This window comes from Odontomachus brunneus, unplaced genomic scaffold (genome assembly GCF_010583005.1).
Source record: "Odontomachus brunneus isolate Ranch 3 - 2012 unplaced genomic scaffold, Obru_v1 Obru_scaffold_249, whole genome shotgun sequence".
Classification (NCBI taxonomy): Eukaryota; Metazoa; Arthropoda; class Insecta; order Hymenoptera; family Formicidae; genus Odontomachus; species Odontomachus brunneus.
The window spans coordinates 187,570-208,983 of record NW_022639699.1 but is presented as its reverse complement, the minus strand read 5'-3'; the positions used below and the strand labels follow the sequence as shown (position 1 = coordinate 208,983).

Genomic DNA, 21,414 nt, shown 5'->3' with positions numbered 1-21,414 from the left:
TGGCGGCGCGTTTTGGGGTGTTGGCCAGTTTCTAATTATACCGTCGGGCAATAATATAACGGCGATATATGCGACGAAACGTGACGTCAATACGCACCAGTCACGATCGGTGGCTGCGACATCCTCTGAGTGGATGGCTTTATATGGGGAATTGGCACGGTGAGCAGCACGCCTGCACTCGTTCCGATCCAAAGCAAATCGTTGCAAGCCAACAGTGCGGTGACCCTGAGACAAGCAGCCTTGTGCTGCCGAATTATGTCATCGCAACCTGCAACAAGTTTAACGCTTCCGTTAAAATAAGTGCCGGGCCACTTGTTCCTCGACGAGATCCTTCTTACTGTTCATCGATTAATCAATAAGAACTAGACGCAGTAGAGTTTGACATGTTTGAAATTTCAGATTAGAAACGATTTATATTTATAAAAATTCTAAAAGAATAATGTAATCGATTGCAAAACTTAAGGATGCTGGTCCTTCGCCACGGAATTCTTGATTGATGAGCGATAGAAGCGAGAAAACACATATCAAAAATTCTCGCATACCGTATTCGAATAAGAAGATATTTGTGTAAAGGAATGTTTTAGATTGCTTGAACATACTTGTAAAATTCCTCGAAAATTATCCTTCTTTGATAGTCAATAAGTAGCCGTAAAATTAACGTACAACTTTCCTTTTTAACCTATCTTTCTCATGGTTTTATTTAATTAATTTGCGACTATTTGATTATCAACAGAGAAAGATAGCTTCCGAAGTATTTTATAAGTATGCTCAATTGATCCGAAGTCTTTCATTTAAATATCTTCTGATTTGAGAATGATACACAGAAACTTTCAGTGCATCATTTCTCGCCTCTGACGTCATGATTCAACATGGCCGCGGTGAATATCCAGAAGCTTTAAAAATCAATTATAAAATATGACAACATATATTACTATTGTAATTTTATTTCTTAAAACGTTAATTTTGAAAAATCAATTATAAAATATAACAACATATGTTACTATTGTAATTTTATTTCTTAAAACGTTAATTTCGATTTTCGTTTCATCCTTACAGGCCGCAAGAGAATCCAGCTTGAACTAATGAAAATTATTAGATTAGGTTTTCGGGTTTGAGTCGCGTGAATTCTTCTTTGTGAATTCCGACGTTTCGCGAACATTTCAGTTCGCTTCATCAGGGAGGAACGATGAAAATTAATTTGCGACATAAATTAATACAAAAAGGATTAACGATGTTTATACATGGGACGATAATTCCTGAAAATGCTTTAGCTGCTCGAGATTTGAGACTTACTGGCAAGCATCTTGGTGACAGCTGGCGCAATGTTGATATCCGTCAGACACTCGTAACTACCGGAATGAAAGAGCCTCAGTACCGCGCTATTGTGCAAAGAGATCCAGACACCCAAGCTCCCGGAGTTCACCATGCAGGAAACGGCGCGACTCGTGTCGCTCACAGTGAACGTGTGCTCGATGTCCAAGGTGTGAGTGTTCAAGACCTTCACGCTGTTGTGGCAGCCGCACCAAAGTTTCCCGGAGACGGACAGCATTTTGGTCACCGGCGACGCCACCGTCCCGACGGACACCGTCGTTGGATCCGGAGTGTTCCATCCACCGGCTAAAGCGCAAGGGAAAAAGTAGAACAGGAATTCAATATATAATTGCGAAATAAAAATTCAATCGATATTTCTGGGACGATTCAAAAGTTCGGTTCCCTTAATGTTCTCTTAAGCGTACAAATGTTTACTGCATTCTATGGAAATAAATTATTCGTCAAGCATTCTGCTTGAAAAGATTTAATAGAATTAGACAAGAAAAACTCATGTAACTGAATCGTGTTTTTCGTAAAAAATGATAAAAAGGTATGTACTCAGGTAAATATTTATTTAATCGTTTAGTACAATCTTTAATCGTTGAAAGTTACGTGATATAAAGTGAAAAAGATTGATAAACTTTTTATATAAACTAAAACATGAGAAATTGAAATTTACGGTGGAAATGATATGTTCAGGTAAGGCCATATAATATCCCAGATAGCACAGAAAATTCAAAAAGAATTAAAAAAAATTCAGTTTCACCAATTCTAGTTGGTTTATTAAAGTAAAGTAAAGTAAAGTTTATTTTCAGATGCAAATTCAACTGAATTCTTCAGAGCTCAGTTCAGTGAAAAGAATTTTTTTGCATCTAAAAATAAACTCGGAATTGATGACTGAGTTCTTTTTTAATTCTCTGTGCTATCTTTCAATTAAATTTCAATGAAATTGAAATTGTGCTATCTTTGTGCTGTTATCTTTCAATGAAATTTCAATGAAATTTGTATACATTTCTATAAATTTTCTATATATTTCTATAAATTCTTATCGAGTTTTCTAAATAAGTCAAGTCGTTGTTTGTGATTTTTTGTTAACGCTTAAAACAATATTCGTTAGCAATATTCTTATGTATTCGTTAACAATGTTTTTATGTTAATGATATTCTTATGTACTCGTTAACAGTATTCTTATGTTTCTATCACAAGAGATGGCTTTCAAAGAATATCATTGAAAATGAAACCAAACTTTTGGACTGACGTAATACGTGAATACAAAACTAATAATACATTATGTTGAGAGGCATGCGATTAAATGTCGCAACTTACTGTGGTCCCGTGCGTAAACCGTGATGTCTCCGTTGGCGAGAGAGACGAACACTTTGTTGTCTAGGTATCTGAAAGCACAGATCAATATTACGACGTCGTAAGCTATATAACGAATTCCTGTAGTAGCATAATAAACCGGCGGCTCACATGACGCAGTGCACGCTGCTGCCGTGTTGAATCTTCACTTTGTTCTTTTTGATCCGGATATTGTCGTTGCAGTTGTACACGTGGATGCAGCCGTCCTCGGTTCCCAACCACATAGTGGGCTGGTTGATGTCCTCCTCCGTCGCGGTATTATCGATGCTCGATACATCGCCGCTTAGTGTCACACTGCCTGTGTCCGCGCATGGAATGTCGTCCGAGTCCGACTCGTCGGAGCTCGAGCTACTGCAAAGCGCGCGAGCCGAAAAGTAAGCACGAGATAAAAAGTACGTTTCAAAAACATTCCAAACAGTAACCGTAATTTCTTATTAAAAAAGATATTATAGAGTGTTTGAAGTTTTAGAGAATATCCCACTGAGAAATACATAAATATATGGAACGACAAAATGCTAAATTTTGGGAAATTTTTAAATTTTAGAATGTCTCAATAAATGAGTTGTATTTTCAGTTTTTTTCTTTAACAATGATTCAAATGTGAAATATATATTTCACATTCGATAAATATACATTTCACATTTGAATTATCGTAATTGTCGAAGAAAAAGACATGAAATAAAACTCGTTTATTGGCTCATCCCAAAATTTAATAAGAGAATAGAAACTTATTGTTTAAAAATATTCCATTTACTTGTAAATGTATATTTATAAGTAAATGGAATATTTTTAAACAATAAGTTTCTATTCTCTCATTAAATTTTGGGATGTGCCAATACTTTATAAGCAAACGGGACATTTGTAAATAATAATATTTTCTTTCTTTATTTACAAATTTTTATTTATCATTGTACTTAAAATTTGAAAGAAGCTAGTCCGTCATTGCGATACATAAATATTTAAAACGACAAGATGCTGAATTTTTGCAAATTCTTAAATTTTAAAATGCCTCAATACATGAATTTCATTTTAAGCTTTTTTCTTTGACAATTTTTTATAATAATTTAAAAGTGGAATGTATATTTACAAGCAAATGAATTGTTTATAAACAATAATCTATTTCTTCTATTTCCAAATTTTTTCTTATCATTGTTTATATCAATATTTCTAATACGCTTAAGCTAACGATTAATGAATGTGGATTTTTTTAATTTCAAGATTGATTCTAAAATATCAAATTAAATTTACAATCAAGTAATCATCGTGATCGTTGATTTTCTCAGTATAGAAATGCATCCTAATAAATATCAAATTAAATTCAAATGCTATATAGATTTTTTGCGCTGATTTTACGCTTTGGTTGCTTCGGATTCTCGGTTCGATAAGTGAAGAGTCCGTGTTCACTCTGGCCATTGTTAATTCATCATTATCAATGCGCTATAACCAACTGTAATCCGCTTATCGTTGCCAAATCGCGGATTTCATTGGATGTGTGTCGCCGCGGGGGAGAATTATTACCTGTCTAATTGTATGTTACCGCCGCTGGCATCCACGTCTTGCACCGATATACTAATGCCGCTCTTGCTGTTAATAAAAGGACTGTTGTTCGTCGTGCACGAGTTCGAACTGAAAACACACAACGTTCATCTTCGCGCAATTGTAATCTCCTTTATCCTAATTAAACCGTTTGATCTCGTTCTTCGCATCGTGATCGCGAATTCCGAGGTTTTCCACGATTGCTGTCCACTCCACTTTCGTCAACGTACCCAGACGTGCAAGCAGGTATCCCAGCGACGCAGAGTATCCTGGCGTTGCAGACTCCGTTACATGACGTGACTTGCGGCGGTTCCGGGCTTAGACTCAGCACGCACACCTGACCGACGTAACCGTCACTGTTGCACACCCAAACGTCCCTCGAGCCTTGTCCGTACGCCAATGTCGGGGCCGCGCAGGTGAACTGAAGACCCGCTCGTGTCTTCCTGATCGGCAACGGCCCCACGAATTCAGGACACGGTCGTCGGTCTGCCGACAGCGCTGCACGCGAAATAAGGGAAGGTATTCGAAATATTCTCTGACTAGAGGAACTCGATTTGTTATCAAGGGGATATCATAGAAGAGACCGAGGCTCATGAGCTTTTTTTAAATATTTATCTTGAGAGGAGTAGTGGGTACACAAAATCGAGAAATGCTCTTTTTAGGACATAAATTTTACACAATAGAAGTACATGCAGAAATTAAAGCATTATTCGATATGTGACAAAAACGACAAAAATATTTCAAGGTTGGCTTCTCGAATTATCAATTATAGCGTATATATTTGCCTGATATAATAAATAGTTGCTCTCACGCAATAGTTTTAGGAAAAAGTATTTTTTCTTTAATTTGAGAGAAATCTTTCTTAAAAAATTTTTTTATAATATATATATATTATAAAAAAATTTTGATATATGTATTATATCAAAATTCATAAATGAAAACTTCATTGAGTCACTAAGCATACTTTTTTAAATTTTAATATATATATATTAGTACAAGAGTAAATATATCATTGGTATCCACCACAAATAAATGTTTCTTATTTTTCAGAATGTTTTCTTTCAATGTATGTACAAGAAATATGAAAAGGGGATAGCGCGATCGTATTAGTGACGTTATCAATACTTTTGAAGTTTGTCATTTATTTTGGCAACCTCCTAAATAAGAAAGTTATTAGTACTGAAAACGAAGCCGAAATGTGTGCGTGTAACATCCGAAAATTAAAAACTGCGTGAGCGCGTCTTGCGCAAAAACAATTTAATCATAGACGGAATTGCGAAGAGCCACTCCGAGTTTATGCGCCGATGCGTATGCAAAGTGAGCGCGTTCGCGAAATCGAAATTTTATCACACGATGACGTCGTGTTCATTTTACGCGGCGTAATTTTATCTCACAGTGTACAGCTTTCGTCCGCTCTCGCAGCTTCTCACTTCATAGATACAAAAGTTGAAGGGAAGTAATCGCGGTTAATTGAATCGTTCGTTTATCCGCATAATATCCTACATTTTCCGACTCTACATTGCAACAAAGAGAATGTTATTTCTACGTATTTATTAAGAATCTTCCAACAAAACGAATATCTCTTCCTCTTTAGAATGTTTCTTTTGGAATGCGGAACATTCAAAATACCTATCGGGAGGGTAATGTTACTCACCGAGTTTCTGTTTGGCTTCGTTAAAGCTCTCCTCCCAACTCGCACGCTTGTCAGGCTTCGTGAACATGACGGATATATTCTCAATCCCGGCTCTGTAAACAAGGTACGCGCGACAACATGAGTCACGTTGCGACCGCAATCGATCTATGGATCTACAAACGGGCACGTGTACCGGAAACGTGATTGAGAACAATATTTCTTGGCGAAATATTGGGGGATTTCTTTTTATGATATAATATTGCAAAAAAAAAATTAAAAAAGATAATAAATCACATTCTAAAATAAAATCTGAAAGATGTATTACCCGTGTAATTCATGCAAAAAGTAATTGAAATTGCTTTATAACATCACCTTTTTTTAGCTTAATTATTTTATTTTATATTATTTCTGACTTTTATGTTTTTTCAATCACAATAAAACTTCGTATACATTATCTTGAATACTTAAAGCACATATATACAAATTTTGAAATTCCTGTCATTATCTTTTAATTATTCTTTTCTTTACTACCGACAGCATTCATTTATTTTCATAAAAATATGAATAAAAACTTCTCTCAAAATCCTCAAAAGCCCTAAAATGTATGAAATAATTTTGGATCAATATTTCTATGTATCCACGATCTTATTCTGATATTCTAACGATATTAGAAGTTGGTGCAAAAACCTCATTAAGTCATTAAGCATACTTTTTTTAAATTTATCTCTCCTTACAGTTATATAGTTACTTATCTCACTAATTTATTTTTTCGCGCCGACTTTTAATATCGTTAAAATATCAGGATAGGATTGTAAGTACATATCTCAAACAACATGAGCAAACAATATTTTAAAAAACATTTTTAAAAGCATTTTTAAAAATAATGGGATAAATTCTCTTTTTTCACTAAAAACGTTTTTTAACGCTTGAAAAAATATTTTGTTTTTTAATAGTTAATAAACGTTTATTTTAACGTTTAAAAAATGTTTTTCTAAATGTTAACATGTAACATTTAAAAAATATTTTCTAAATGTTAAAATAAATAAATTTATTAAATATTAAAAAAATAAGACATTTTTCCAAACGTTTTTTAATTAAAAAAAGAGAACTTATTCCATTATTTTTAAAAATGTTTTTTCAAATGTTTTTTAAATGATTTTTAAATATTATTTGTTTATTGGGATAGGAAAATTATGTATTTTATTTAAGATTTCTTAAAGATTCTAAAGACGATTTATTTTTTATTTTTTATTTTAATTATTGACTAAAAGTTCGTTAAAATTCGGCTAAAAAAGTTTCTTTTAAGCTAGTTGAGAATAAAAGTTTCGTCTTGTATTTCTAAATATTTTCGGATTTCCAAGAAAGTAGTGGAGTTGCCCAATTACTATGAACAAGTTACAAAAAAATTTCATCTCAATATCTCTAAAGGTCTAAAGGTTATGAGAATATACAAATAAACAAACACACAGAAAGCAAACTAAGAATCTCCTCCTTTTTTAAAGTCGATTAAGAAAGCTCGGGGTTCTTTTTTACACCGTAACTTTGTAGGAACTTTGTGGAACAAAATTTTTCCAAAGTCACCATGAACTTTTTCGATTTCTTTCACGTGTATCATTATTTCGGATAAAAAAGATACGGATTCGTTCTGTAAAGAGAATCCGCTTCACGTTATTGCGAAATTTTTCGATCACGTCTCGTCCCGGGGAATGTGGCGAATAAGATTCAGTTAATGCTGATTATCGCAACAATATATTGTCGAAACTGCGATCTTAAGTTGTTCTATTTTCACTAGTCTAATTTAATTTCCGGAAGAAGGGAGAATTCACTCACTGAGTATTGAGCGTGAGTTCCAGGCAAGCCAATTGCGAATCCGCCGCATTCCTCTCCGCCAATTGCCGCTGGGCTTGACCCAGCATGTCCTTGATAAGTTCTTCCAGTTGCTGCTTCGGACCGTGCAAGGTCGCGGTGATTTCCTGAAGATTAGTCAACGTCATGCAGTCTTCTCGTAGGTGGTCCACTTCGCGCGCCATTCGCCTTAAATTCTCATCTTTGGCTGAAAACGACAACCGTAGTAGTCTGACAAGCTCGATTGGAAAAGTAATACAAGTGCATTCGTGAAATCGACGCCTCGATTACAATACCTTTCATCACTTCGAGATCGTCCAGTGGGATCCGCATCAGCATTTTGTACTTGTTCGCTTCGAGCAAGCCGACTAGGCTGTTTGGACACGCGCTCCTGCATACGTAGTAAAATATAGGATTGGATGCGTTAATATTTTTTTCTATTAAATTAACCTTAAAGCTAATGTGGCTTGTAAAATTAACTTAGTTAAATTAAAAATTACATAAACGGCAACTGATTTAATTGAAAGTTAAGTTGATAGCGAATTAATTTATTAAAGCTGGTTAATTGTGTTAAACAATATGTCTTTTGTACAATTAATTTTTCAATCATAGATCAAATTTACGAGGAATAATGAAAACGTAGTTTTTTATTAGAAAATATCAACTTTTTCATGTTCAGAATTCTATACAAGAAAAGAATACTAGTGTTCAGAGATAGAAAAGATTTCGTAGCAATTATTTTTAATTTTTTCATTCTACATTGTAAAAGCAGCTCGCAATAATTTTAATATTTTGACAAATTATTTTAACTTATCTAAAAGAAGATAACAAGATGAAGTAAATGCATCTTAAAATAACTGAGTTAAGTTGAAACTTATTGAATTTTAAATCCTTTAACTTAATATTTAATTGATTAACTTGTCATTACCTAACCATGGGAAAATATAATAGTAAAATATATACGAATTATACTATAAGAATAAATATAATAAATATTCTTTTACTATAATTAGTATTACAGTAAAAAGTATTACAATAGAATAATATTATACAACAAAGTCAATATCATAATGTTATAGTAAAAGAATATAAGTATCCCTTTATTAAAATTATACTAAGATCGTTTTAATTTTTCAAATAGTAAATTCTTCCGATAAAATGTTTAAGCGAGACACGCTAAATGAAATTTAAAGACATAAATCAGAGGAGGCACGTGTCGTCGCGTATAAAACAGAATTTGCAATTTTCTACGTTTTTCAGCGCCAGAGTACGCTTGAATTTCCACACGTGATGTTCCGGTGAGGCACTCACGTTGACGGTTTTCTTATCGTGCCGCTCCTGCGCTTGATGCTGGTGATGACGAGGAGATCGGAAAACAGAAATAAAGCCCGTTCCTTCCGTGTGCCCTGATTCGACGCTATGGTGACCAGATCGTGTCGGACGAAAGCTCTGAAAGCGGGAGAAAAAGCGGACGTGTCACACAATTCGATGGATCTTTTTGTCGTGTGTCGCGGCCAGTTTCCACTACAGCACGCATCATTATCGGTAATCGATACCCCGATTCCGACGGCTAAATAAGTCTGGCGGAAAAACGATGTAACGCGTACGCCGCGATTGGCACAGATTGAAAGGCGCGTGAAGTGGGACGACGTTCCTGTCACACTCTGCGATGTCGGAATTTATTGGAAAATCGCACGCGGCGCAAGACAGTGTGCATTTCCACAATCATTTGTGTCTCTAAAGATTGACACGAACGAAGAAACTGACGTGAAAAAATAACGACGCGCTGAAAGCTCGTTAGATTCAATTTTTGGAAATTTCGATGATACTACAAGAAATATTACCGTGTGTGAAAATCAGCTTTTTAGTTTTAATATTTTATCGTATGCTCAAACGTGAAATATTGATATTTAGGAGAGATTAGGTCTAGTTATCTCGAAGATTATATTGGCTATTTGATTTGTTTATGTGTTTATAATGAAAGGAACAGCGGAAACAAAATCACAAAATTGTCCCTTTTACAACATAGATACTTTTCATAACATATATTAGGATCAAGATCGTTGGAAAAATATTTGTTGATTAGAATAATTATCATGTCTGAACGATAAAATATTTGTCAAGGTTATACACATTTTATATATGGTCTTCTTATACTAGTTTCTTAGTCAACGCTTGAGGCAAGGTAAAATAGCCACATTGCAACATGTCCATATTTGGATTATTAGACAAAATAAAATATACGGTTTACAAGATTATTGTTGTTATAAAAAGACAGAAAAAGGTTGTCTCTGTCATGTCTATACAGTCAACCACAATAATTAATTGTCTGAAAAATTGCAACCTCGAAATTCTGAAAAGTATAACATGTCTTGCCTCGTTTTTTCCTATACTTAAGTATCTAGACACATGAAGAATGTGGATTGCGCGAGTAGGACTTTAATTCTGTAAAGTAAAACCCATCAGTTACGTGAGAAGCGTCCACTTGTTCGTTTCTCTGCACTTCGTCGAAATGGAATTTCTACATTTTCCGTCGGCGCGCACGCCAAAATGAGAAACGATCGAGAGTGTTTTCCCGTCGCGCGATAAATCGCCATGTGCGCATTGATCATAAATTCGTGGCCGGCGCGGATATCATTGACGCGAGGATATTAAGCTGAAAAATGATCGTAAATCGCAGCCGGTGTATCGATCGTAAATTCAGTGCCAGCTGATGTTGAGGAAAACAAAGCCGGATCGACTACAGTCGGGTTGTTCTGTCGGAAACATCGATTCACCTGTCGTCAATGGCAGTGCATGAGATATTCTTGCGCGGGCTTATCGATTCCTCCCGGCGTGATGTATCAGTTCGTCGCAGGCTGCGCAAATTTAACAACGATCACGCCTCTATTATTCGCGTCGTGGCTTGGCCGGTGACAAATGCTAGATGTTCAGTTTTTAATCGCAATTATATGCGCGATTTCTTCCGCGTCGAGTGATTCGACGAAAGTAAAAGCGGATCGATTTTGATGCGCCGTGTGTTCTTTCATATTCGTAAATTGAATGGTCGCAATATCCATACAATTGTTGAATTAAAAATTATGGAGTCAATCAAACAATTCGGTTCGATTTAACAATTAAGATTACATTTAAAATAAATTAAAACAAATTTAAACAAATTAAGATAAGTTATAGTAATAATGAAATATAATAGTAATAATTAAATAAATTATTATTTAATTATTTAAAACTATTTTATCTAAATTATTATCTGTTTGCTTAAAAATATTACGTATGCACGTTTAATTCTACTATGAAATTATTGAAATTATTTGGATGTTTTTTATATTTTATATTTGGTGAATTTCTCTCATCAAATATATTTACTACTTCTATAATAATTTATATAACATGATCAGAATAAACTAATTTCAATAGCTCAGCTTTACAAAAGACATCCCGATAAACACCAACTATCAGTGTTATGATTTTCCACTCAACAATGTAAATGCAATATAACACGTGCGTTATATTATTGAATGGAAAGATATAACATTGATGTTACTGTTAGTTGGTGTTTATTGGGCTTGTGTAAAAAGGAATATTTTCTAACGCGAATTTTACTACAACATTACTACTACATTTTCTCCTTGCACGACAGAATATATAAATGATGCCAAAAGACAAAGGACCATAGACCAGGACAGCAGTCACTTGGTCGATAAGTAATTCTTCATTGAATAAGGTGAAATTCGACTCAAACATCGCACCAAACCCCTTGGCTCGATACGCGACAGCTGTCATTACCTGTCGTTCGTTACGATGCCGGCGAGACCTTCGACGAGGGCCTGGACCTCCCTCAACGTGGTCTGCTGCTGTTCCCACTCGAGTGATTCCCTTTCCGTACAGTTAATCTTCACGACCAACTCGTGCACCTCTTTCTGCGCGGCCTGCAGCAGCTCGTAATCGGGGTGCGTCGAGTCAGTGTGCTTCAGCAGCCTCTGGATCAGCAGCTCGTACCGCGGGATCTTCTGTACAGGCTTGATCAGCAACTGGTCCAGCCCCAGCTTGCCCTTATGTTCGCGCTCCATCGTCTAAACGCGACAACAGCAGCCGTGATTCACCCCATCGGCATTTTTATAATTCGCCCTCGTTAAGCTGAGTTATGTAACTCAGGTTTCCAAGCAATAATAATCGTACCATATCCATCATATATTATTATCATTACTATTATATCGGAATATTTTGCAATCGTGACTACAAATGACTGGTCTGCAATTGTTTTGAGAAATGAATTCTACCAGAATATATATCTATTATTATCTATTAATTACCTAATGATACATTATCTAATTATAGCTATTGTCTAATTATGTATTATCCAATTAATAGATCTGATTAATAGATATACAAGAATATATACATATATATAATCTATTACTATCTATTAATTAGATATATTATCTATTAATTTAACGTTATTAACGCGACTCGACATAAGAATATTTTTCGCAATCGTGTATCACATGGATCTCTGGAGAAACGTGTGTAACATAAGTATTGTTAAGATATTACGTTGAGTCTCTCTAAGAAGAGTTAATCGAGCAAAGCTGTGCCTAGTCTAAGGCGTTATTAGTTCAGCGATAATGTACAGGGACAATACGTTTAGTGCACTTTGGCGCGTTTAAAGTGGTTTATACATTGCATTCCAAAGTGCGCAGATCGTGCCGAGCATGTGGAAGATGCGCCGGATCTCAAGGGAGTCCAAGTGGCGACTACGACGCCGGCAATCAAGTAACGAGTTAATTATATCGATAAAATTGCGAAAGGTCAGGTTTGACAGCGATGCTCTCAGAAGCGACGTGGAATGAAAAAGTTTCGTATTTAATAATAACTTTCTCTCTTTCACATTCTCTTGTTGCAAAGAGAAAGAAACAGAGAGAGAGAGAGAGAGAGGGGGGAGGAGGAGAGAGAGAGAGTGTGTATATGAGAAAGAGTAAAAATGAGAGTTCACAGCGAAGACACAACGTAATAGCCTACCTCGAGAAATCGTGCAAAGGCGGGCTTCGCCTGGCATGTTGTTTTTATCGCCTTCCTCGCCGACTTCCAATTGTCCAGGAATAGGGTGTACGTCTCCAGCACCACTGGTTTCGTGAACTGAAAAGCAGCGCGGATTCTTTGTGTTTGTGTGCGTGTATATGTCGATAAAAATGTACGCTGCTTTCCAAACGAGCACATTACTCCAGAGGACTAAGTCATTACTTAATCAGTTCTTAATAAGTCAGTCCTTATCTGAAATTCTAGCTCCACTTTCGACTTGAGCTTTCTAACATCTGTATATTCTGAAAGATTAGTCTATGGGTTTAACCCTTTAAGAAGACCCGACATGCATAATCATGTGCATTCCTTATTTCTTTTAAAAGCTCGAATTTTTCAGTAAACAAATTTAATTTGATTTTTTATAACTTCTGTTTTGCAAAATACCATTTTCTCAAAATTCAAGCCGAAAATTATAACCTTAATGAATAAAAAATGTATTAATACTAATTTCAGATCACGCCTGTTGAAACAAGGATGATCACCATTGAAGCATAAATATTTATAATTATTTTGCAGAATAGAACTGAAATAATGGCAATCTAATTTTAATTAGATATAGATTTTATAGATAGATTTAATTAGATAGATTTTAATTAGATAACAGCCTAATACCAGTAACTTTTTATACCAAAATATTAAATTTGATAGACATATATGTATAACAAAAAGTTTCCACTGCTATTAATTTATAACTTTTTTACAACCCCCCAAATTTTATCTACTTTTTATTCCTGTGTCAGGGTAAACCATTAAATAAACTTTGCAGCTTCCAATGTACGTTATAACCCTGTCAAAAATTTACTTGAAAAATACTAATAAAAATATCAACAGCTCGAGTCTCTTTCAAAGACAACATGTTAGGAATATGCGAGATACGCGAGTGGTGAAAATCCATTAGACGCAAAAGAAACAGGAGAACAGAAAAAGAAAAAGATAAACTCGAGGGACTATGCAAACTCGACGCCGCAAAAATTTATTCGATCGCTAATATATTGCGTCGAATTCCAGCGAGTCGGGGTTGATTCTGTCTGCGATTCTAAAGTCGTACCAGCGTGTCATCTGTTCACCGTTGCGCTTCGCTTTTAAGAGGAAATCCTGAAATACCGCGTCGCGAAATTAAGGCCGCGGATTTATACGTTAGATAATACACATGACATGTACGAAGGAAAAAAATATGGCGCGCAAATAAATATGTTTCAAGGGCTAAAAATATTCCGCGCTTATGCAAGGAGGCGGCGGCGGCGGCGACGACGGGTGGCGTTGGTGGCGGTGGCGGTGGTATGTGGTCGCGACGACGGTCGATTTATTAATGCGGATTACCTTCCGAACGGAAAATAACGCGGCGCGAATTAACGTTACGGGGTCTGTCGGCCGGTCCTGTTGGCGTCTGGGGATCTTAACGGCGCGCGGACAGACAGATACTGTTGAGCGAATAATTTATCGCGTGTCCGACCGGGGCGGCTGGAGGGGCAGATGGGGGGAGGGATATTTGCGCACCTAGTAACAATGTAAACTTACCACGTCGAGGAAGACGTCGCCGATCGTCTGCCTGAGTTCCCAGGTGTCGAGTCGCCTACGCAGCTCCTCCAAGAATACCTCGTGGTGGCTGAGAATCGCAGGGATCTAAAATGCGTGAGCACTCCCTTCGGCAACTTTATCTCTGATCGATCGTCGGCGATCGAGTGATACCGCGTGCCCGCGAAATATCATGCCGGAGAAATGACGACGAATACACGCGATTCGCTGGGAGACGAGCCGAACTTTCAGCCCTACATTCGACCTGAACTTTCTAACACATCTGCACTGAAAGGTAAAATATCTAAAGAATAAAACAAATATTTATACGATGACTGCACAGAAAAAAGAATTGTCTATTCATCTAGAACTAATATGCTCAAATTTACAATCATTGTTTCATTCGCAACGATATGTATTTCGTTAGAAGAATATTCAAATATTAAAGTCGTGAATCCCAACAAAATAATTTTATTTGAATATTATAATAGTCTCATAAGAAGAATAATTTTGACGAGATAATAATATCTTCTTTTGAACACATTCCGATATTTAAAAATATCATATTCTTAGTTTAATATTTTGTGCTTCCCATCCGTAAAAATTAGTTTTGTTTTATAAGAATATGTTTTTTTTGTTGTGTACTGATGCAAGTAACTTATCTTCGTTTAAAGCTATGTAATCTCATTTCAAGATTTACGAGTAAAAAATAAAGATATTTTCAAAACATAAATGTTCTTGTTTTCTACTAGTGACATATTTACTTGAACCTAAATTCTTTTATTTAAATAGAATAAACAGTTGCTTTTATGAAAAGATTTTAAAAAAGCATACATTTTCTTATTTAAAAAACATTTTATGTCAGTATAAGTAAATATGTTATTAGTGCCGAATGAATATTCTTTATTTCTAAAATATTTTTTCTCTCAGTGCAAGTTAAATAGTATCAAGAGATTCGACTACATCGATACAGGCTTTAGAGTATCAAAGTAAATATTAAATAGTGATATTGAGGTCGAAAGTAATCGAAATCCCACTCTCGGGCCGTTACGAACATAACAAGCTTAACACGTGTAGAGCTCCACGCAGATTAACTTTCATGAGTTTATTATTATTAGTCGTGACGCGTTCACGGTGCACATTCTAAAAAAAGAAAAAAGAACACCAGGGAGATAATGAAAAGCGGAGCGACGTAAACATTATATCGCGAACGTTACATCATCGTGAGATGAATGGCAAAGGTGAGATCCCCGGCGCGATGCATAAGCGTACCCGCGCGTTACCATCGCGAGATGTTGTAATTTCGTTAATAATCCCGTAGTTCTTCTCTTGATACGATCAAATAATAGCGCGCAAATCTGCCTGAACCGGGATTGATACTCGACGGCAACGGAATGTCGGTTAAACGTCGCTCGACGTCGAACCACCGTCAAAGGACCAGTCGCTGCTATCTGACGCAGTTCTGGCAACAACTAATTAACAACTCGTCAACGACTTGTTAGTTAATTGCTGCACCTGACCGCGTCTGAAGGGATTTTAGCGGAGCATTTTCCCACCCTCGCGCGGAGCGAGGTACGTCAACAACTACGTCAGATAACCATCACGATCCACGTGGATCGATTTCGCGGCCCACCATCTCTTTATCTCGATCTTAATCTCTGGGAGATCGTCATGAAGCTTGCTCTTTCCTCGTCTTACGTGCACACACATACATACACAACTCGGTGTGCCATTTGAAATATAATCTCCGTCAGTAGCGAGTAGAAATGTGCGATTTTGCGATATATCGCAAGCACTACGATTTTCTCTTCTTGAATCGTAATGGGACATCGCATCTGACTTCGTAATTGGGCATCGTAATTGGACTTTTATAGAAAAATCGCGCTCGCGATTTAAAATTACTCCTCATTTTGATTAAATATCTGTGCAAAACGGAAGATACTTTACAAAAACTTATTTATTTCCGAATCATTAATTTTCAAACGTTTTTAAAATGATTGTCGCGCGAGTCTATGACATTTTATACTATCTAATTCAAATTTATACATTTAGAGGTATAATGGAATTATGTTAGTATAATAGCTTTAAAATATGTTAAGTTGCACAATTTCTTTTTATATTTGATTTATATATATATATTTTTTTTTATATATTTCAGAAAATTACCGAAAATTTCTACACTTAATATAGATTATCATTCATATTTTAGTAAAAAGAAATAATAAAGAAAGTAATATTATTATCTTATAAGAAAAATGTTGACATTAAATAATTATAATTAATTAAACACGGAATAATATATCCTTATATACTGTATGTTTTAATTTATTGTATGTTTTTACTTTAAAAATGTTTGAAAATTAATGATTAATAACTTGTTTTTTCTTATCATTTCAAAAAATATTTTGATGCAATACGAAGACAGAGTGGCTTTATTGATTTTTAATGCGTTTAACATTTATTTAAACATTACGGTTTCTATCATGTCCCAGGTTTCCTTATGATTAAAAAATGAACTTGCGACACAAAATTGCGTGCGATTTGAAATCATATTTACGATACACAATCGTGATGCGATATATCGCATTCATTGCAATAATTCTTAAAAGAAGATCGCATTGTGATACACAATTTCATAAATCGCACATCCCTAGCGGCGAGGAGGAAGCAGAAGATTTTCTGGATGTTGAGTTACAAGCCGTCGCCGTAGTGACGGATGGATTTACGAGAGAGAGAGAGAGAGAGAGAGAAAGAGAGAGCAACGTGGAAATATTATAATAATTGTAGCTCGCCGTTGGCTCACGACGAAAGAGAAGACAAGACCGGAGCGCGCGCGGACATCGTCTATGCGATACTTACCTGATAAAATATCTCGTCGACCGTTCCGGAATCCACTAGACCGGCATTCTCGGGGCTCTTCAGGGGCTGCAGGTATTTCTGGAACGCACACCGAGATACTGAGTTCACAATATTTTCCAAACGTGCTGGTAGTCTTTCTACTGGCTTTGTCGAGCTTCACCTACTCATTCGATTAAACACGCGAGTGACATTTATTAACTAAATTGACATCGGCGAGAGGGAATTTTAAGTAATTCAAGTAACTTCATATCCCATCGAGTCGTAAAACGGCGAATATTTTTCAATTTGCGAGTTGCAGTTTCTATACTTCTCATCCGTACGTGACGAGAAACTACTTTGATTTGTGTTACTCTGGCAGAAATTTGACGCAGTTACTTCACGGTTATGTTAACTTTCGTCCGATAACTATGAAACAGTGAAACTACTTGGGATCCCAATCGAGATGTAACACTTCTCCTGCTCTCGAAAGATACGCAGAATTTGAAGCCATTTACTGAACAAAAACAGAACAGAAAATGAACAACAAAAAATTATTCAATTGATTAAAAGGATGCCAAAGTGAGTGACGAACTCGAAGAATATTGATAACATTGAAACAATCATTACTAACACGATCGTGTTATCTTTTTTGTGTGCTTTTATAAAATAAAGGAAAAGCTTGTAGAAAGTATTATATATACGCACGTTAAATTTATTAAGTTAAGTTTATTATGTTATATATACGTATTAAGTTAAGTTTATTATGTTATACGTATATTATGTTATATATACGTTAGATTTATTAAGTTTCTCTATATATGGTAAAATAAAACAACCCACGTTTACGTAAGATCTATATATACAAAAAATACGAAAGAAATAGCGTGATTGTATTAGTGACGATTATCTCCACGTTGTCGACATTTTTGGAGTTTGCTATCGATTCCAGCATCTCCTTGATAATCAAGTCTTGCTCATAAAACGAGCAGGTTTAGTAGTATTTCATTTTCTACACTGTAAAAACTGTTGTGTTAAATTTACACATAAATGAGAGTGGATAATTTGGGACGTATGAAATGTGTTAAATTTAACACATCAGTTTTTGCAGTGTATGCATTATTTTAATCGAAAAATTTTAAAGTTAATGGAAGTTATAATGCAGGAAATTTTTAATGCGTAATATATATTTTCATGTTTCTCGCTTTTTAATGACTGAGCACTTCTTATGAATGGATTGTGATCGATTTCTGCCAAGCAATAATTATAATAATAGTAAAAATTATAAAATGTTAATTGTCATTTTTCAATCATCAAATGACATATTTTTTCATCCATTTGTGTAAATGTACTATTTTATCAAGTTTCGAGTCTAAATTATTATGACAATTTTCAATTTATATCATTATTATTAAAATAGTTTGATGTGTTTTTATCTCGCAATGAAATTCTGTATTATTAGCATATAACTTTTAGCTTATTTTTATTTTTAACCTTGGTTATCATTTCTTGTCACTTAATATTGTAAAATACCTTATTTCTTTCAATTTTCTTTTTGTTTGTTCTGTAATTTTCTATACATTCACTCATTGTTCGCATAATTTTCAGTTCTTTTTTGACAATATAAATAGATGTATTTAAAATTTATTGAGAATAGACATCATAATATACGTGCACATTATAAAATTAAATTAATTTTACCGATACTATATCGTAGGAAAAATTAGTTCACATATTGTACAATAAACCGTTTCAACTACTAAATAAAATTCTATAAAATTTTTGTTCAGCTCCTACACTGATTGTGAGAAAAATCCCTCGGTTATCAAAACACAAGTCATATACTATTTGACAATCGGTTAGGGAAATAGATTGAACAATTATCGTTGCAATTATTTTTCATCATTTGTCATTTTAACAATACATTGTCTAAAATACAAATCACATTTTTCCTCATCATATTTTCAATTTTTCATACTGAAAATAACGAATATTTCTTTTTTGTTACCACTACGGAGTCATTTTTTGTCCTACATCAACTAATCATTATTGTTAAATCAGCAATATCTTTTCTCTTAGTGTACGCAACATTTTTACAAGTAATAAAAATGCACTGTAATAACTGGGCAGAATGCTCTACGCAAACTGCACACACTTGTACCAGGGTACTTATAACAAGAGAGGAGATTAAGTATTGCGGCAAGATTTATAAGGATTAAGCGCAATGCTACGGCGAGAGTTCACGACGAGCGTTCGACTCGATTCCTCGTCCTTCTAGGACGCGAAGGAGACCCCGAGTGAGCTTGAACGTTAGAATTTCAATGCCGTGTGTCGACAGATGAATTAAGTTCAATTAATGTCGGATACGCGGTAATCGAGCACGATGAAAAATATGCTCTCTCGTGCCGTTTATTTGCGCGCTCCCTTCCTATTATTTTTCTAGGTCACGTCGGCGACGTGAAAAATGCGGAGGGAGAGGGCGGAAGGAGGTCCCGTTGCGTCGCCGAGTCCAAGGCCGCCGTTAAATAGTCGGCAAACGTGCCGACAAGGATTCCCGTTGTGCGGCGGCGACGTTGTTTATAAAATATGACAATCAACTGACCGTGCGCGCCATTACGACGAAGCTGAGATCCCGCGGGCACGTTGCGCGGGTTAAAAATCGCCTCGACGCCGAAAGAACCGGCACGTCCTATTTTGGAAATGTAAACGACAGGGTGGTGGCTGTTTCTAACCCCGCGAGATTTCGAAACACAACCAAAACTGGCATTTTCTTAATCTCTCTCTCTCTTTCTCTCTTTCTCTCTCTCTCTCTCTCTCTCTCTTACCCCCAAGAATATATCACTCGTAGAATGCAAAACAATTCAATCAGCACTTTAATCGCGAAACTGCGGGTTTGCTCATTATTATCTCCATTTCTTGGAGCTGCAACAAAAAATTTTTTGTGCAGCATCACGTGTCTACGTTGGAAAATGGCCGCGTTCAGCAGAGGAAGCTGCTTTGCCTTGTAAAATTCGCCAATAACCAAAGTGATATGTAGTCTTGAATTCAGCCAAGATCAAGATTCACCAATCAGATTTACGAATTTTACAACAGTTGCAAAGCAGCTTCCTCTGCTAAATGCAACCAATGTTGTTTCTCTCTTTCACGCGCGCGCGTACACACATATTGAATTTTTTTGCGGATTCGCGGCACAATTATTTTGTCGCGCCTACCGATGATTGACTAAACAAGAGGGATGTTCGAACTCATCGACTGATGAAAGTAATGTCAATTTTCCGATAGCGTTATTACTAAGGTGAAACCAGATTTCCCAGCCCTGAATTCGGGTCACTTCATAAATGTGTGAAACTGTATGTGTCGAGAAGGGAGGAGATTACTCCGTAATAATGTACTTACGACATGTCCTGACGACCGCACGTCGTTGTTTTCGGCACTCTAATACTTATTTCCGCAGGAGACTCACAGGACACAAGCGAAAGACGTTTGGAGTACGGAGCTTTGTGTCCATAGCAGTTGCTCGGCATGAAAAGATCGCAGACGCGCGCGCTGTCAATCACGTACACCAAAAGTTCATTAGCGCGCCGAAAGTGCTAAAAGTGCATGAATGTGAACGCGCCAGTGATGCGAAGTCGCGCGTCACAACGATGTGATCGGTACGGCGGACGTCTTAGGGCCGATTGTTCCAACTTCTTGGTAAATTAACTGACAATTAAATCCTATGTCTGCTTTGTCTAAATTGAAGGAAAAACAAAGACACACATATGATTTAACTATCAGATAGCTTACCAAAAGGTTGGAACAATCGTTCCTTAATCACTTGTTCGAGTTACTAACCACTCTAGACTAATCGCGTTCGTTTCGCACTACGAGGTTGTCATCCTGGTTATTCAATCTAGACGTTGGTAATGAATCGCGCGAAATGTTCGATCTTTTCGCGCCAAGCAGCAGCCATGGGCACAATCGATCCACATCGCTCTGCGTTCCTCGCGTCTTTTATCTGTCGAAAGTGCGTCTCGCGCATTTAATAAGTCTCGGGAGTGTCGAGAATAGCGATGTGCGATCGCCGGGGTATCGTGAAGACGTCATTTGTAAGTAATCTTCTCGTTTTTTCTCGCGGTATATGCGGCCGGTGCTTGTCGCGCCGACATTCCTTGCATTTGCTAATAACATCGACTCGCTCAAGTAGCAATAGAATCGGGCGATCGTCGGATTTATTGAACGGGAATTAAAAATGCGATGACAATCAGAGAGAAAGAGAGAGAGAGAGAGAGAGAGAGAGAGAGAGAGAGAGAGAGAGA

The 21,414-nt window shown here is 36.1% G+C and overlaps 1 protein-coding gene across 12 annotated transcripts in view; it reads right to left on the bottom strand.

The window, feature by feature from the left end:
• The window catches only part of LOC116852694 (rho guanine nucleotide exchange factor 17), a 105,718-nt gene that overhangs the window by 8,849 nt on the left and 75,455 nt on the right, over positions 1-21,414 (bottom strand). For 8 of the 12 annotated variants that reach the window (XM_032833284.1, XM_032833285.1, XM_032833283.1 and 5 more), the window contains 14 exons: positions 17,141-17,218; positions 14,285-14,389; positions 12,707-12,823; positions 11,474-11,760; positions 8,999-9,136; positions 7,984-8,078; positions 7,673-7,895; positions 5,864-5,955; positions 4,440-4,707; positions 4,192-4,299; positions 2,785-3,024; positions 2,638-2,705; positions 1,294-1,617; positions 98-274 (listed from right to left, as the gene is read on the bottom strand). In XM_032833284.1, coding sequence (XP_032689175.1) covers positions 98-274; positions 1,294-1,617; positions 2,638-2,705; positions 2,785-3,024; positions 4,192-4,299; positions 4,440-4,707; positions 5,864-5,955; positions 7,673-7,895; positions 7,984-8,078; positions 8,999-9,136; positions 11,474-11,760; positions 12,707-12,823; positions 14,285-14,389; positions 17,141-17,218 — 2,320 coding nt within the window. The remainder of the gene's footprint in view (positions 1-97; positions 275-1,293; positions 1,618-2,637; positions 2,706-2,784; positions 3,025-4,191; positions 4,300-4,439; positions 4,708-5,863; positions 5,956-7,672; positions 7,896-7,983; positions 8,079-8,998; positions 9,137-11,473; positions 11,761-12,706; positions 12,824-14,284; positions 14,390-17,140; positions 17,219-21,414) is intronic. The other 4 variants (XM_032833287.1, XM_032833291.1, XM_032833288.1 and 1 more) reach the window with 2 other exon arrangements.